The sequence below is a fragment of the Harpegnathos saltator genome, unplaced genomic scaffold (assembly GCF_003227715.2).
Source record: "Harpegnathos saltator strain DR-91 unplaced genomic scaffold, Hsal_v8.6 scaffold13, whole genome shotgun sequence".
NCBI lineage: Eukaryota > Metazoa > Arthropoda > Insecta > Hymenoptera > Formicidae > Harpegnathos > Harpegnathos saltator.
In genome coordinates this window covers 285,187-299,197 of record NW_020229906.1, presented here as the reverse complement: position 1 = coordinate 299,197, position 14,011 = coordinate 285,187, and the positions used below count along the sequence as shown (strand labels likewise).

General features: G+C 42.4%; 2 protein-coding genes across 3 annotated transcripts; both read right to left on the bottom strand.

The window, feature by feature from the left end:
• Positions 1 to 544: 544 nt before the first annotated feature.
• LOC105183790 (radial spoke head 1 homolog) lies at positions 545 to 4,195 on the bottom strand (the record flags this gene model as incomplete). Its single annotated transcript, XM_019841725.2, has 5 exons — positions 545 to 1,749; positions 2,092 to 2,229; positions 2,487 to 2,615; positions 2,989 to 3,215; positions 3,898 to 4,195. Coding segments are annotated over 5 exons (945 nt in total), but the record flags the coding sequence as incomplete, so codon positions are not given.
• A 374-nt stretch (positions 4,196 to 4,569) lies between these two features.
• LOC105183763 (RNA-binding protein 42) lies at positions 4,570 to 12,622 on the bottom strand. Of its 2 annotated transcripts, XR_003114367.1 has the most exons (6): positions 12,424 to 12,622; positions 12,025 to 12,266; positions 11,559 to 11,933; positions 11,259 to 11,453; positions 9,957 to 10,156; positions 4,770 to 4,891 (listed from the first exon to the last, which is right to left on the bottom strand). XR_003114367.1 is itself a non-coding variant. In XM_019841731.2 (5 exons), exons 1-5 carry the CDS (start codon positions 12,462 to 12,464, stop codon positions 4,767 to 4,769), a joined length of 978 nt encoding a protein of 325 aa, XP_019697290.1. In that variant the 5' UTR covers positions 12,465 to 12,622; the 3' UTR covers positions 4,570 to 4,766. The 2 variants fall into 2 exon arrangements, 1 of the variants encoding a protein (XP_019697290.1); XM_019841731.2 differs by lacking the exon at positions 9,957 to 10,156 and having other exon boundaries at positions 4,570 to 4,891.
• Between the last annotated feature and the right edge of the window lie 1,389 nt (positions 12,623 to 14,011).

Sequence of the window (14,011 nt, the reverse complement as noted above, 5' to 3'; positions counted from 1 at the left end):
CTATAGATCTTCACTGATCTGTTTTGTGTCTATACATACGATTAATTCTTTTTGTTTTCTTAAAGACTAAGATCCATATTCAGAACATGCTTATAACTATATTAGTGCGCCGTTAACTAATCAGAAGGTATATTACGTGGCTTCTAATTGGTTAACAGCGCGCTAACATAGTTACAAGCGTGTTCTGAATATGGGCCTAAGCGATTGACTAGGAGAGTATGAGAACGTTAGATGTTTTCTTTTCTTTTTTTTTTTTTTTCTTTTTCCTCGAATTGTCCATATCCTGAGGACTAAGAACGACAGTATTTGTCAGTATTGTTGGAGCTTGCTATTTTTCGAAAAGAGAAGAAAAAAGTCAGCACGCTCAATCGCGTCGTCGAGGCATCGTCGACATAGTGGACTTATTTGTAATTCTATCAAACAATTGTATTATGAAGTGTATTACGAAGAATAATCGCTGTAAATACTTAATATTACTGTTCCTTCTACTTTCGTACGACTTGATCTGCTTTTCCGACTCGAGTTTAGTCTTCCTCTCACCCACCCAGTCCGTTTATAAGAACACAATTATCCCGAGCATAGAATTAGACGTAAGTGTAGATGTAGACGTAGATTGAGGCGAGCATAGGAACAGGCACGGTGCAATCGTGCCTGTAACGATGCGACGAGTCTCACTATTATGCTTATGCGAATACGATTAACAATAACCGAGCTTGACGCATTCAATTTCGCATAAATATAAAATGCAACACACACATACACATATATATTGCTAAACTTATCGTGTGATAAGCGAGTTAATTGCAAGTGTAATTAATTGCAACTTAATTACAAGCGGAATTAATGACAATTGTAAATCGTTGCACAAACTACAACTTGACAACTCGTAAATTATAAGAGTTGTGACATATATATATATATATATATATATATATATACACTGTCACAACTTTTTAATTACAGGTATAATTACAAGCTTATTACACACACAAGAAGCGATAAGATGTGCGGATAAGATGATCGGGAAGGGGATGATTTCTTGCGCAGAGATAAATCGAGGATGCGAAGATTGAGCGTTTTCTCGTTGGAGGTTTTAGCAGTGTTCCCGAGCGATAGGAAAATCATTCAGCACTCTTTCAATTTATTTTCGCAACAAGGCTATCAGTTTTTCCTTTCTCGGTTACGCCGCGAATTGATTCATGCTCTGCGTACGACTCTATTTACATGCACTAACATCGCGTTCAGCAACGCACGAACTGGGGATGACTGTAAATAATACGATTTAAATGTATGATTATTGATCGAGCGGATACGTATTTACGTTGCATTTATTATTACAAAATGACGAAATTAATTTACAAGATAATGCAATTGCATTCCTATGCTCTATGCATAGCATAAAAGCATAACGCACATTTGTTGTTACGATTTCCTAAATAAAACGCTTGAAAATCAAAATCTCGCTCTCCTTTTATTTTCGGTACAAATCGGCACGAAGCTACACACTGCGACTTACACAGAGAAACGCGCACGGTAACGATATTGAAATCAAGCATCGAATTTTTATCTACGAATTTCAGATCGCGTGGATCACAATCACGCACTGTTACTCTCAAACGGCACTTTCTCATGAGAATACTTCAAGTATCCTTCGTGATATTCTTCCTCCGGATATTCAGGGTAAGGCCAATCTTGGATCTTGGGCCAAATGTCTTCCTCGCTCTTCTCAATTGTGGATTCCGTCGACGTCTGTCGCGAGTATCACGACGAGAATTCGACACGTTAGTACGAGATATATTAAGAATCGCAGGTGTATTAAGATATATTCCGATCAGAGCACTGGATACCAGTAATGTAATCGCGATTATAAATAATAATCACGAATGAAATTGAATAATCAAGCGCAATAACGCAATAACGATCAGATATTGCCGATTGCTAATTAATGCGATTGCTGATTAATTGATGTTTAATTCGTCGGAAAAATTCATTTCCGTTTCCATTCCCGACGATGCAACCAATGTAATTGGATTGGAGTCGGCTGTCCGAGGACAGAAGATTGTTCAAGAGGACACGTGACGAATTCATTACCTCCTCCCGTAAGACTTCTGCTTCTGGTGGCAACAATTCGGGATTGTAAGACGTGATACAACGTGCGCGCCATACCGTAGGCAGAGAGCCTGTCTTCGGCGTTTCCGTGTGCTGTTCGCCTTCCTGCACCTTCTCCCGCTACAATAGTATATTTCCTTGACAGATGATTGTAATTCACGTCGCACTCGCAACGTCACAGCCTTTGTGTCGTGTCTCTACGTCGCAGACTGCAAAAGCATCTGCTTCATAGAGGACCTAACCGTACGAAACTTGGGCCAACACAAGCAAATATATAACGCATATAATATATAATAACGCATTTAAGACGGTTGTCTGACCGGCTCGCTTGATACTCGCGTTTTAATTCATTCAGATAAGAAGTGAGATACTCTTACCTCTAACTCCGCGATTTTATCTGCGGGGATCGAAGCTGGATCGTAATAATATGCGGAATCGCTCGCATGTACGTAATGACCGTGCTGCATGCAAGTGTTCTCGAAAACGAAGCATCCACGTCCGTACGGCTACATCGTGCGGTAAAATACATCTGCTTAACACACGCAATTAACGCTGCCTCGTATTTCTAATATTCTTCACTTTTCACCCGGAGATCTAACATTTTCTGCTCAGACTTTTCTCAAACGAAAAACGAAGCGAGAAGAAAAGTTCTGGCGCGCGGTGGAAGTGCATTGCCTCGAAAAATTCAAATTCCATCTAAAAATGTCTTGCACTCCCGCTATTCTTTCCAGTGACTTTCCAGGAAAATACCCCACTCTTTAAACTTCGAGAGATTTCTTGTCGGGACAACGTATATATATCCGCGCCGTTTTGACGATGATGACGCGCGATGTTACGATGTTTGATTCGCGAAGTACTCCTTTAATTTGCATTTCGTACCAGATTCGACTTCCAAAAACCGTGAAAACGATGACGTGGGTAAACGAGTTGACCCGGTCCTTCCATACGGTCTTTCATCCACGTACCCGTAAGCTTTGCTCCCGTATCGACGTACAGATACGTTCCCATACCGTGACGGAGATCCTCCTTCCACGAGCCCTCGTAGATGTCATTGTTCGTGTAAAAATAAACGCCGAAGCCGTGTTTCATGTCGCGCTTCCATTCTCCTACGGGTTCCCACGCGTTCACCGCGTTACCGAAATACGCGGGTGCGCCGACGTTAGAAAAAGAATCTTCAGGTACTGTCGTTCCCCCTCCGCGATATTTTGCGATAGATTGAGAAGGGGAAACCTGGCGGAGAGAGGAGTGCGGGCATACTCCCTGTCGTAATCATCGAGTCGCGATTCTTCGTTCAAATTCAAAACTGAGGGATAAGAAGACTCGCGAGGGAGAAGCGAATAGAAAATTCACCGCATCTATTGTGAGTTACGAGCTGCGAGTTACGAGACGACAATTATGAAGATACCGCGAGAACGTTGTTATAGGTATGCTCGTTCTCGCGGAGACATTGCGGATCATCACGTACGAATCGCGTATACACATGGTTCCTTCAGAATTCTTGGCACGCGCGCCCTCCTCTAGATATCCGATAGAGAGAGAGAGAGAGAGAGAGAGAGAGAGAGAGAGAGAGAGAAAGAGAGACAGAGAGAGAGAGAGAGAGAGAGAGAGACAGAGAGATGTCCGATATAAAAATAATTGTACGAATATGCGCGCGCGCATACGCACATATGTATGTGTACACACACACACACACACACACACATATGGACGTGTATCGACCCACGTGTGTCCCGGGGCGCGACTTCCTCGGGTCTGATTCGGCTCCTATTTTTGTACATTCTTCCGTACCTTCGTATCGCGTTCCATCAGGATACCAAAAAATCCCTTGGCCGTATTTGTGTCCCTGCCTCCAATCACCGTTATAGCGGGCGCCATTTTTGAACGCGTAGACACCTTTGTCATGCCTGAGCCCATTGCGATATCGGCCGATATACATGTCGCCGTTCGGCAGCAAAGTTTTTCCGTTGCCGTGCCGCTCGCCTTTCTCGTTTCTCTCGCCTTCGTACACCTGTTCGTTCACGACGACGACGACGACGACCACAACAACACCGCCGTATGCGCCGACGTTACGACGTCGGAAATCAGTATACGGTTATATCACGTGCAGCGCTGACAAGGTCTTTTTTATCAAACGATGATGTATTTTTACAGATAATTCTTTCTGTATTACCCCGAGTGTATGAACCTCCGTTTCTCCGTGGCGATCTGGCTGGTCCTCCGGCCGGGGGGGGCTTTCCATTTTGTATTCTGTCACTCGTCGCAACGCAGCTGTCAATCGGAATTTCGATCGTCCGTGCAATCGCAACCCCGCGATCGTCTGCTAATCGATCTTACATTCAACCGATTGTCCTTTTACACAAGCGGGATACACTCTAGAAGATTAACGTTGTTTATACCTAAAACATTTGCGACGAAGAATGAGATCCAGTACACGGCGGATTTTCGTAATTAAATTAGATATTTATTAATGTACATTCTTGTGAATTAATTCGTAGCAAAAACGAATGCGTCATCTTCTTTGCGTCTTCCTTCTGCTTATCATCCACACAGCCGTTTAAAAAAAAAAAAAAAGAATAAAACGCGACCGCCCTTGAACAATACCGCAATATCGCTCAATCTTCTCGACAATGAGATTTCAACGACCAATCAACGATTGATCATCGGCCAGTGAGTAATCCAATCAACGCCTGCTTCTCCTTCTCCTTTTTGCGCACAGTCTCCAAATTTCTCTGCTTCCAGGAGCTCTTCCGCAGTTTTATCGGACGCGATCCTACGTATCGTCCTGAAACACGAGAATTATGTTCCAGGTGAGTAACATATCTCAGTAGCGACGACGGACTGCCGCGGTGACGTTGCTCGCACGTCGCACGTCGTTACTATTATCGGAAAGTCGAGCATCGTGCACAGCAACAGGTGATGTTTCTTCGTGCCAAGGGTACTTTGTATCCCACGATAAGAAAAATAAATAAAAACGGGCCGTATCGTATATAAGATATACAAGATTTTAGAAATACGATTTAAAAAAAGACCAAAAGAATTTTCGTAACACGAGAGTAGCTATCGATCGTCAGAATACCTGTCGCGTGCGCCGCACACATTATTTCAAATTCATGATGTATCTGCTTATTTTCGTGTTCGCGTATTTCGCATCTCCTACCTACGATCCCGTGAAAAATTCAAGAAAAGAAGAAAAGAAAAAAATAAAAAGTAAGTAATAAAAGGAAGGAAAGTTAAACCGAGAGTGCACCGAGATCGCGATAACATATCCATGGTTGCATCGAAGTCTCGAGAAGGCGCAGAGCGCAGGATATAGTATTCACGCGTCCAAAAATATCCTTTGGAATAGTCAAGCATCAATGAGAAATTTTCCAGCAAAGAGAACGCGTCGCGAAGAGGCTCACGACCTCGGCTCTCTCATTCTCTCGCTTCGCACGGCGATCTCGATCCCGATCTCGATCTCGATCGCCCACGCATCGAACTCTTTGTCATTTCCGCTGCGTTTCTGCAAGAGGCGGACGCGAAACGAAGTGGTCCCCATTCAATCATGCCTCAAATTAAGTCACTCTCGCACGTACATACATTCACATACGCGCATGCGGAACCGAACGTTGCAACCGCAATTTGTTCTTACTTACATCTGTCCGATATCTTAACAATTTAATTTCTGCATACAATCGAGAGCAGATGCTTTATTTTATATTATATTATTTCTTTTTCAAACATCAATAAATTCAAATCTTTAATTTCAAGCGAAACTTCAATCAATTCTTAGTGATTAAATTCAAAATTTCGCAATTAGTGAATTTCGATTTTCACGATGGGTTTTGAATTGAATTTTAATCAATTCCACTTCAACGGGTGCTTATTCGATGACTAATTATTTGAACGATTTGAAATGGTCACGTGACCGAGAGAAAGCACGACAGTATGTTTAGCCAACAACGAGATCAAGCGAAAAATCGTTTGAAACAAGACGAAGCGCACGAAAAAATGGACCGCGAGGGATCGCGGATCAGCTGTGTGTAAGTTTCGATCATTGGCAGCCGCGAAGTTACACCGCGGGCCAGCGATTAGCCTCGGGCCTCCACGAGTACCTCGAACGACCGCTTCATATATCCGTTCGATTATGCATCATATCCGCGATCCCCATGTCTCGCGAATGCGCCGTCATGGTATTCGCGTGTGTGTACATCCTCCGTCACGTTCATTCGTATGTTCGTTCCGACTACTTGTTGCTTCGTCCGCTTCGCATTTCGCGGGATGCTGTTCGTGAAGCTGAACACGCGAGAGACCTCTCCCTCCCCTCCCTCTTTTTGTACTTTCTTGTGCATACAAACAAAACTTGGAATTAGAGTTGCTGGATTTGTTCAGATTCTACTCATCAATACTTCCAACTGTCCAACTGATGTCCAAAAAATGTCTTCTTTTTGATGCGCCATATCCGATCTCGGACGTTGGCGATCTCTCTTTCGTGTACCTACAGGTGCGTCGCGCGTACCTAGATTATCCACACACATTATACGGGACCTACAGTTTAACGCCGACTCCGAACGGCAGTATCAGAGAGATTTAGGCACTAGGCATGGATATATACTCCTCTCTCTCTCTCTCTCTCTCTCTCTCTCTCTCTCTCTCTCTCTCTCTCTCTCTCTCGGTGGTTTACCGCCATTGCCTTCCGAGGAGAGGAAAGCGGTTGTATGTATACAATTTTTCGGTTCTCGGTCGGGAATTGAACCCCCGTGATCTTCGTGATTTGTAAGACACCAGTGCGCTGTATCTATTGTGCCACGCTCGCTCTCAAATTCTACAAATGTCTAGATTATTACAAGTATTTCTCACCCAATTTTCACCCAGATCTAGATTCTCTTCAATTTTTGAATCCGACGGCCCTACTCGAAACGGATCATCGGTCCAGTCAGCCAGAATTTCGGGGGATCAACGAGAGAGACTTTCTCAAGGGGACAACACCACGTATGTTCGCAATGTCGAATCATGTCCGACGACAATCTCGCCCCCGATTTCTTTCAACGGACTTGCTCAATGGGAGGAGAGAAGCTTTTTAGTCGGTATTTTAGGACATTTCGAGTCTGGAATAAGAAACCTCGCGATTGCTCCGCGATTATGCGACAAGCATGCGGCGTTCTCGCGATAAACCTTTCCGCGAAGGCCCACGTTCCGCGCGCGATTCGACCGCGACTGCAGAAATTTCGGCAGATTTCCGCGCGAGATCACCGCCACCGACGTGCTGTGTGAGTCACCGATCTTTCGCGCGCGCGTTATATTTTATCGCGCATTAAGCGCACCGCAAAGCTGAGCGTATAACTCGGCAAATCACTATAAATAACGGCACTTTACAACGTTGCGTATGCGTTCCTCGCATACCTTTTAGATATGCGCTTCTTCGTCTTCACGTCCGAAATATCCGAGTGATCGATCCAGAAAAATTGCACTGTACATTTTGTACTTTGCTTCACATCATATCACGTCGGTAAACATCACGCGACCTTAACAACGGATTTGCGAGTTTTCACGAGTTTGCACAAACAATCGGGAAAAAAAAAAAAAAAAAAACAATATCTCTACCCTGATTGAATGAATTCCAAAAAGATTAAAGAGACTGGGGCTCTTTGATTCACAATCGCAATCAAAGAAAGGAAGAACAATAAGAGACCAGTGTATGGATAATGCAGTAAAGTGCACTGCATAAAAAAAATAAATTCTGTAAAAATATAACAAACTGGTAATCAATTCGCCACCCGAATCGCAACGCCATATTCTCACACGAAAGGAAAAATCCATACGAACCGAGAGAACTAAGAAAGGAACGCAAACGTCGTAACGTTTGACAATGATCACAGCGATGTCGACGTCGACGTCGACGACGACGACGACGACGACGACGACGACGACGACGACGATAATTGATGATGAGAGCAAATGTAAAAATAAAAAGAGACGAAAAAAGAAAACAGAGGAAAAACCAAAAGAGACCACGAATAATTGATTCGCACAGCCTGCCGCGAGTTCTTCGATTGGTTCTGGCCAAGAAGGTGGGGTATTACGGGAATTTATAGTAGGAGGTAGGGGGTTGTTGAATGAATAGCTGAACGCTTCGGCTCTTGACGCACTTGGTCGCACCCATCCCGACGGTCACCTACGAACCATATATACGAGTTTCACGTTCGAGCAGCAAATCCGCCCTGAACTATCGCCTCCGGAGTGCAGCCGAGAAAGCAGAAGTCGAACGAACGAACGAACGATTGATATTTCGGTGTGTTCCGAAGGTATGTCTCCCCCTGCCCCCTCGTTTTCTCTTATCTTTCCTATTTTCTACATCTTATTAATTTATACATCAATCCAGCGGATTCTCTCCCCAATTCATTCGAAGATCCACAACCTTGAAATAATATATAAACTATCATACGTTTGTATGCCTGTTTGTACTTCTGTCTTGGATTCATAATCAGCAGCATAAAAATTAATTCAATATGTATATTTTTTAAGTGCTTGAGAAGATCCTAAGATCAGAAGGATCAGAAGAGCGCCTAGTAAATTACGCTTTCTCTCTTCAACTTTGTAGATCGGAGAATCGAACGTCAGCTACACAATTACGGAGGTTCCTTCGCAAATTTGGCAAATTGCTTAAGAGCGTGATATAATATTCGCTGGGTATTACCGTCGATTTTATTGTAACTGTGACGCAACGTTATCATTGATACGAAAGAAATCGTACATATCACCTTTAATTCTTAAACGACAATATTTATTCACGAGATCGCAACGTAGTCGTGTAGCGTCACTCTCACACACACACACACACACACACACACACACACACGGAGTCGAATACATGCCCTATGTTCGAGTAATTGCCGGCAAGTGAGAGAAAACTCAGTGACTTCGGATTCATTAACGTGATAGCCCCCGCGAGAAATCTCCAGCAATCTTTCACGACGTTGATTCTAGACGTGCGCGTATCATTTATCCGTCCGTCGCACGCGACCACGCGTCCAGAGCGTGTACGTGTCGCGGCGATATCGCGATGAAAAGAAAAAGAATCGAGATATTTAATGACATCGCATATGTATCGCGAGTATCTCGTTATTGTCGCGAAAATCGTCGTCGACGTCGCATACACTTTTTCATCTTCTCGTTTCGTCTAGCAACGTCGTCGTAGATAACGTTTTCTCCTTTCCTATCGCGACGTTGTTTCTGACGTGGTTTGTGTGTGTGTGTGTGTGTGTCGTGTGTACGAGTTTACGTGTAGCATGATGTTAAAATTAGGCGGAATGTTGTATAAATAGTATCAACCGTTGCAGAAATTTCGCGGGAGGAACGTAAACAGCGCGGCTGTCAACAAAATCGGACCGTTGCACGGAATAATTACGAGTTCGATCGACGAACTCGTCGTTCGCTCGCTGGCTAGGATGCGTCGAATACGTACGTGACTAGAAAGTTAACGAAAAGTTATAAATCAATCACCGAATCTGTTGAAAGAATGGACGTGAAACTTTCGACTTTCGAGTCAAATCGGCGCGTTCCGCAAATTCAAAATTTCGTTCGCGAGCAAGTTTTGTGCCGTCGAAATTTATCGATAAATTTGCGAGGTGTACGCGAGTGTATGTTTATGAGGAAAAGCTCAGAAAGCGCGTGACGGATTTACTCCAAGAGGGGAGAACAGATTTTTATCGACAGGGTATGCTTGTGACCCTGGTGAACCCGTGAGTGAACGCGATGAACGACAAATCTCGAGAAGACCGGATATTTGCGATTTCGTAATCAAGTAATAATAATTGTTCTCCTCAAGTTTCACACGTTTCATGCTTCGCAAAATTGCTTTATCGTACCTCTTTATCGTACTTCTCTCTTCTAGAAACAGACGAAATTACGCAAACGGACGACGCGCTCAAGTATCGCGAATACGAAATGGGAATGAAGACGGTCTCCGGCCTGCTCTCGGTGCTGATGTTGAACGTATTGTGCATTACGGCCGGCTATGCGGCGCCGTTACTAGTAGACGCGGAAGATCCCCGAGATGTCTCCGCACCTGTAACAAAATGCTCTCCCGATGGACAATGCTGGGAGTGGTTGCCGACGTTGAAGACGTACGACGACACCGTCTTAGTTACCGACGAAGACGTCGATACGTCGAAGTAATGATTTTGTTGCGGTCGTTTTTCTTCTCTTCTAACGCGTCGTACTACAATGAACTACTGAATCGAAACATTCAACTTTGGCGGCAGGTTGCAATTCCGACGGCAAGTCGCGAGTCCGGCATCCGAGTTTGCGCTAAAGACGCGGCAAGACGGTACGCTGGTAACGACGGGGCAAGTAACCCGATCGCTCGCACCGACCAACAAGCAGATACCAGTTAGGATCATGAGGAAGGACGTGTTCGGCTCCCGCAACTGGGGTGCCGGTGGTATGCCTTTTTCCGTTCTCTACATGAACCCGCATCATTCACGATCGAATTCCGTTATAACCAAGTCAAGTGAGTGTTCATGAACATCGACACGAAAACATTTCCCTTCGTACATATCCATAACATACTGAAAATCTATTTTTCATGACAGCAACGCAACGACCGGAAGCCAGTACAACGACCAGAAACTCGAATTCGTCACCCGTAGAACGTCCTAGTTATCAACGAAAGCGTCAACCCGCCGTACAACCAAGAAGACAGTTTCTGACCATACCGCAGCTCTTTATATCGTATGGCTGGGATGCTTATGGAAAATAAGGACGAAATGTAAAAACAGCGATACTCTCAGCACCGAAAAACTATCGCAACGAGAGCAAAATGAGGAGAGATAAAGAGACGCATATTGATGTTCACGGTATATCTGACAATGTGCAAGCAAATAGCGCGAAGCGATCAAAATTCTTGTCACGATCGATTTGTAACGCTTGAGATTTTAAATTTCGTTCCTTTCTCTTTGCGAAGCTTCATTCGTTGTATACAACATTGCACGACAAAAGTTCATCCGCCACACAAATACGTCGCGTCGACACTAACTCAATTGTTCTCACGAGTACTCGTCGAAAGAGTCGTAGAGAGCAATCATGTATGATAGGAAACAAATATTTGTCTGACGTGCACTGCAGCTGAGTCTATAATAAAGTTATACAATAATAAATATTTGGCTTACCATTCATTTCCTTCATCGCTTTGATAAAATCTTGTGGATCCTTAAAAGACACGAATCCGAAACCCTTGGTTTTATTTGTTCGTTTATCTCGGACTACTTTCGCTTTCTGGAAACTGGGATATTTGCCGAATACTCTTACCAACATCTCGTCAGTAACATCGTTTCCCAGATCCCCGCAGAATATCCTGAAATCGTCTGTATAGGATAGATAATGTTAGCTGTGTATGGTGTTTTGAACACACAATTTAATTTGCGTTTGATCTATTTTCTTTGTGATAAGCATGCTCATTCGTTATTCACCTTCGTCCCATTCTAACAAAGACGGATCCTCCCATGTTTGACCACCAGCCATTCTTATAATTTTCTTATTTTTCTTTCCTCTGCCCTTAGGATGAGTCTCCTCGGCACTAGCATTAGCCATAATGGAACTTGCTTTCCCTTGGCTAATAGCTAATTCCGCTGCTGTGCTAACACCCTTAACTTTTGGTTTCTTCTTACCCTCGTCGTCAGGTATCTTTGTATTGATAATCTGCTCAATGATCTCAGGATGGATCATTGGTGTTGACGTAGATTCGTAGGTTTTTGGTGTTGCACTTAAACACGGATCCACCATATTTGACATATATGGATTACTTATTTGCGCAGGTGAGGAATATGTCGTAATAGGAACTGAATCTGCAACAAATGCACATTATGATCGTGAAGCAAGCTCTGCAGAATCAGGGCAATTCTGAATGCTGAAATGAAAAGAGGGTACATAGCTTACTTTGTCTTGCTACTTGTTGAGGAATTAACATTGGTGGTGGAGGAGGAGGAGGCGGAGGCGGTGGTGGAGGTGGAAATCCAATCATTGGAGGGAATGCTAATGTCGCAGCAGCAGCTGCCGCGACTACCGGTGTAGGTAGTTCGTGTTGCTCCAGTTGTCTAGCAACTTGGTTGTACGTATTTGCGCCTATCACCGGTCGTACAATTGGTGTTACAAGTTGCCCTCCAATTTCAGCCTCGAATCTGAAATTTATACACAATGAATCAATTAAATGCAAACACATCGTTCAAATTGTTATGTTATTAAGAGAAAAGAAGTTTAAAGAAAAAGAAAAGTAAAACAAAAATCCGCAAATCAAATCAGGATTTAGGTTATACTAAATCAACAGAGCCATCCTACCTGTTCATTTCATCTTCCATTTGCCGAAGTTTGTCGTCCATATTTCTGAATGTTACTTGTTAACGAAATAATTTAAATATAACGACTACAAGTATCCCTGAAAGTATAACTTTATATGATAAATAAAGTTTACAACGTTCACCCTCACTCGTATCTATACTCTGCAGATGGAAGTCTTCTTTTTCTTCGTGACGAGGAGTGGATATCTCCTTCTCTCTTCTCTCCTTCACTATATCACACTCTTTCTCACTTTCTCCTAGTGGCTGTGTTCCGAAATGCGTTCCGTTTACGCTTGCGCTGCGTTTCGATATTCACTGCCAACACTGAAATTCTACAGTGTATGTGACACAAATTATAGATTTTCAGTACTGACAGTGGATCTCGGAACGCAGCCTTGGACGTTTACGGACATATACTATTTCTGTTCACAATTTTGGTTTTGGCTACTAAATTTGTAATATTAGGCAGAGAAACAGATATATTTCTCATCAGCTGATCACGCAATTTCGTGAAATTATTTCTTTTAGGGTCACTTTAACCAATTCCGTTGTACATTCAAATAATTACGGTTACAGACGGCCGAATCGAGCAATGCGATTGGTCGAAACCTTACGTCTTACATGTGGGGTAGCCTTTACTAAGCTGCGGTTGACTAACACCCGTACTCAAGGTTCGTCTATATTAGCTGTAAGAGTAAGGCCACAGTATAAATATATACAGTATTGACACTGAGCGTCGGCATCTTTGATGCAGTGGGTCCCTGGTCACATGACTCGACGCCATGTTGAAGGTAGGACAAGCGCTTAAATTAGAGTTACGTTAACATATAAAATGATTTATTTTCTAATAAACAGTTTACCGCTCAGTCGTATCATAGGCTGTATTCCGATATTTACAGCTAATATTGAAAATCTATAGAATACGTAACATAAACTATAGATTTTTAATACTGGTGAATATCGTGAATATTAGAACACATTTCACATGGAATATCAAATATACATACACTTCATTAGGAAAACATTTTATTGTATTAATATATAATTGTATAAATATATCGATCTGTTTGATATTTCGTCAACTTTTTGACAGCATTCGTATATATCTGAATCATAAAATTAATCCATTCATAATCAAAACAGTGAAAAATGACTAGATATATACAGGATGTTGTTAATTAACGCCCACTATTTACACATTATTTACAATGTTATTCTTAATAGAAAATTGAATCGACAAATTCTGAACTATTTTTTCGATAGACGTTATAATTTATGATGATTTTTCAAATTTCAGCATAACAATTTTATAATTAAGCTCTAAATAACAATTTTGTTATAGTAGAATTCGATTGAAATTAATTCAAGAAATTGTTTTGTTATCCGTTTGGTTGACCAAAGCATTGTTTGCGAAAAGCTTTGCTTTTTAGATCGCATATGTCTCGTAAACTACTAACGACTTAATATTTTCGTCCAGTAATTTTAAAATAAATTTTTAATGAATAATAACACTGTGAAAATAACGACCTTTGACAAACATTCTGTATAGATTACCATCACTTTTCCTCTGTTTATGAAAATATTTTCTC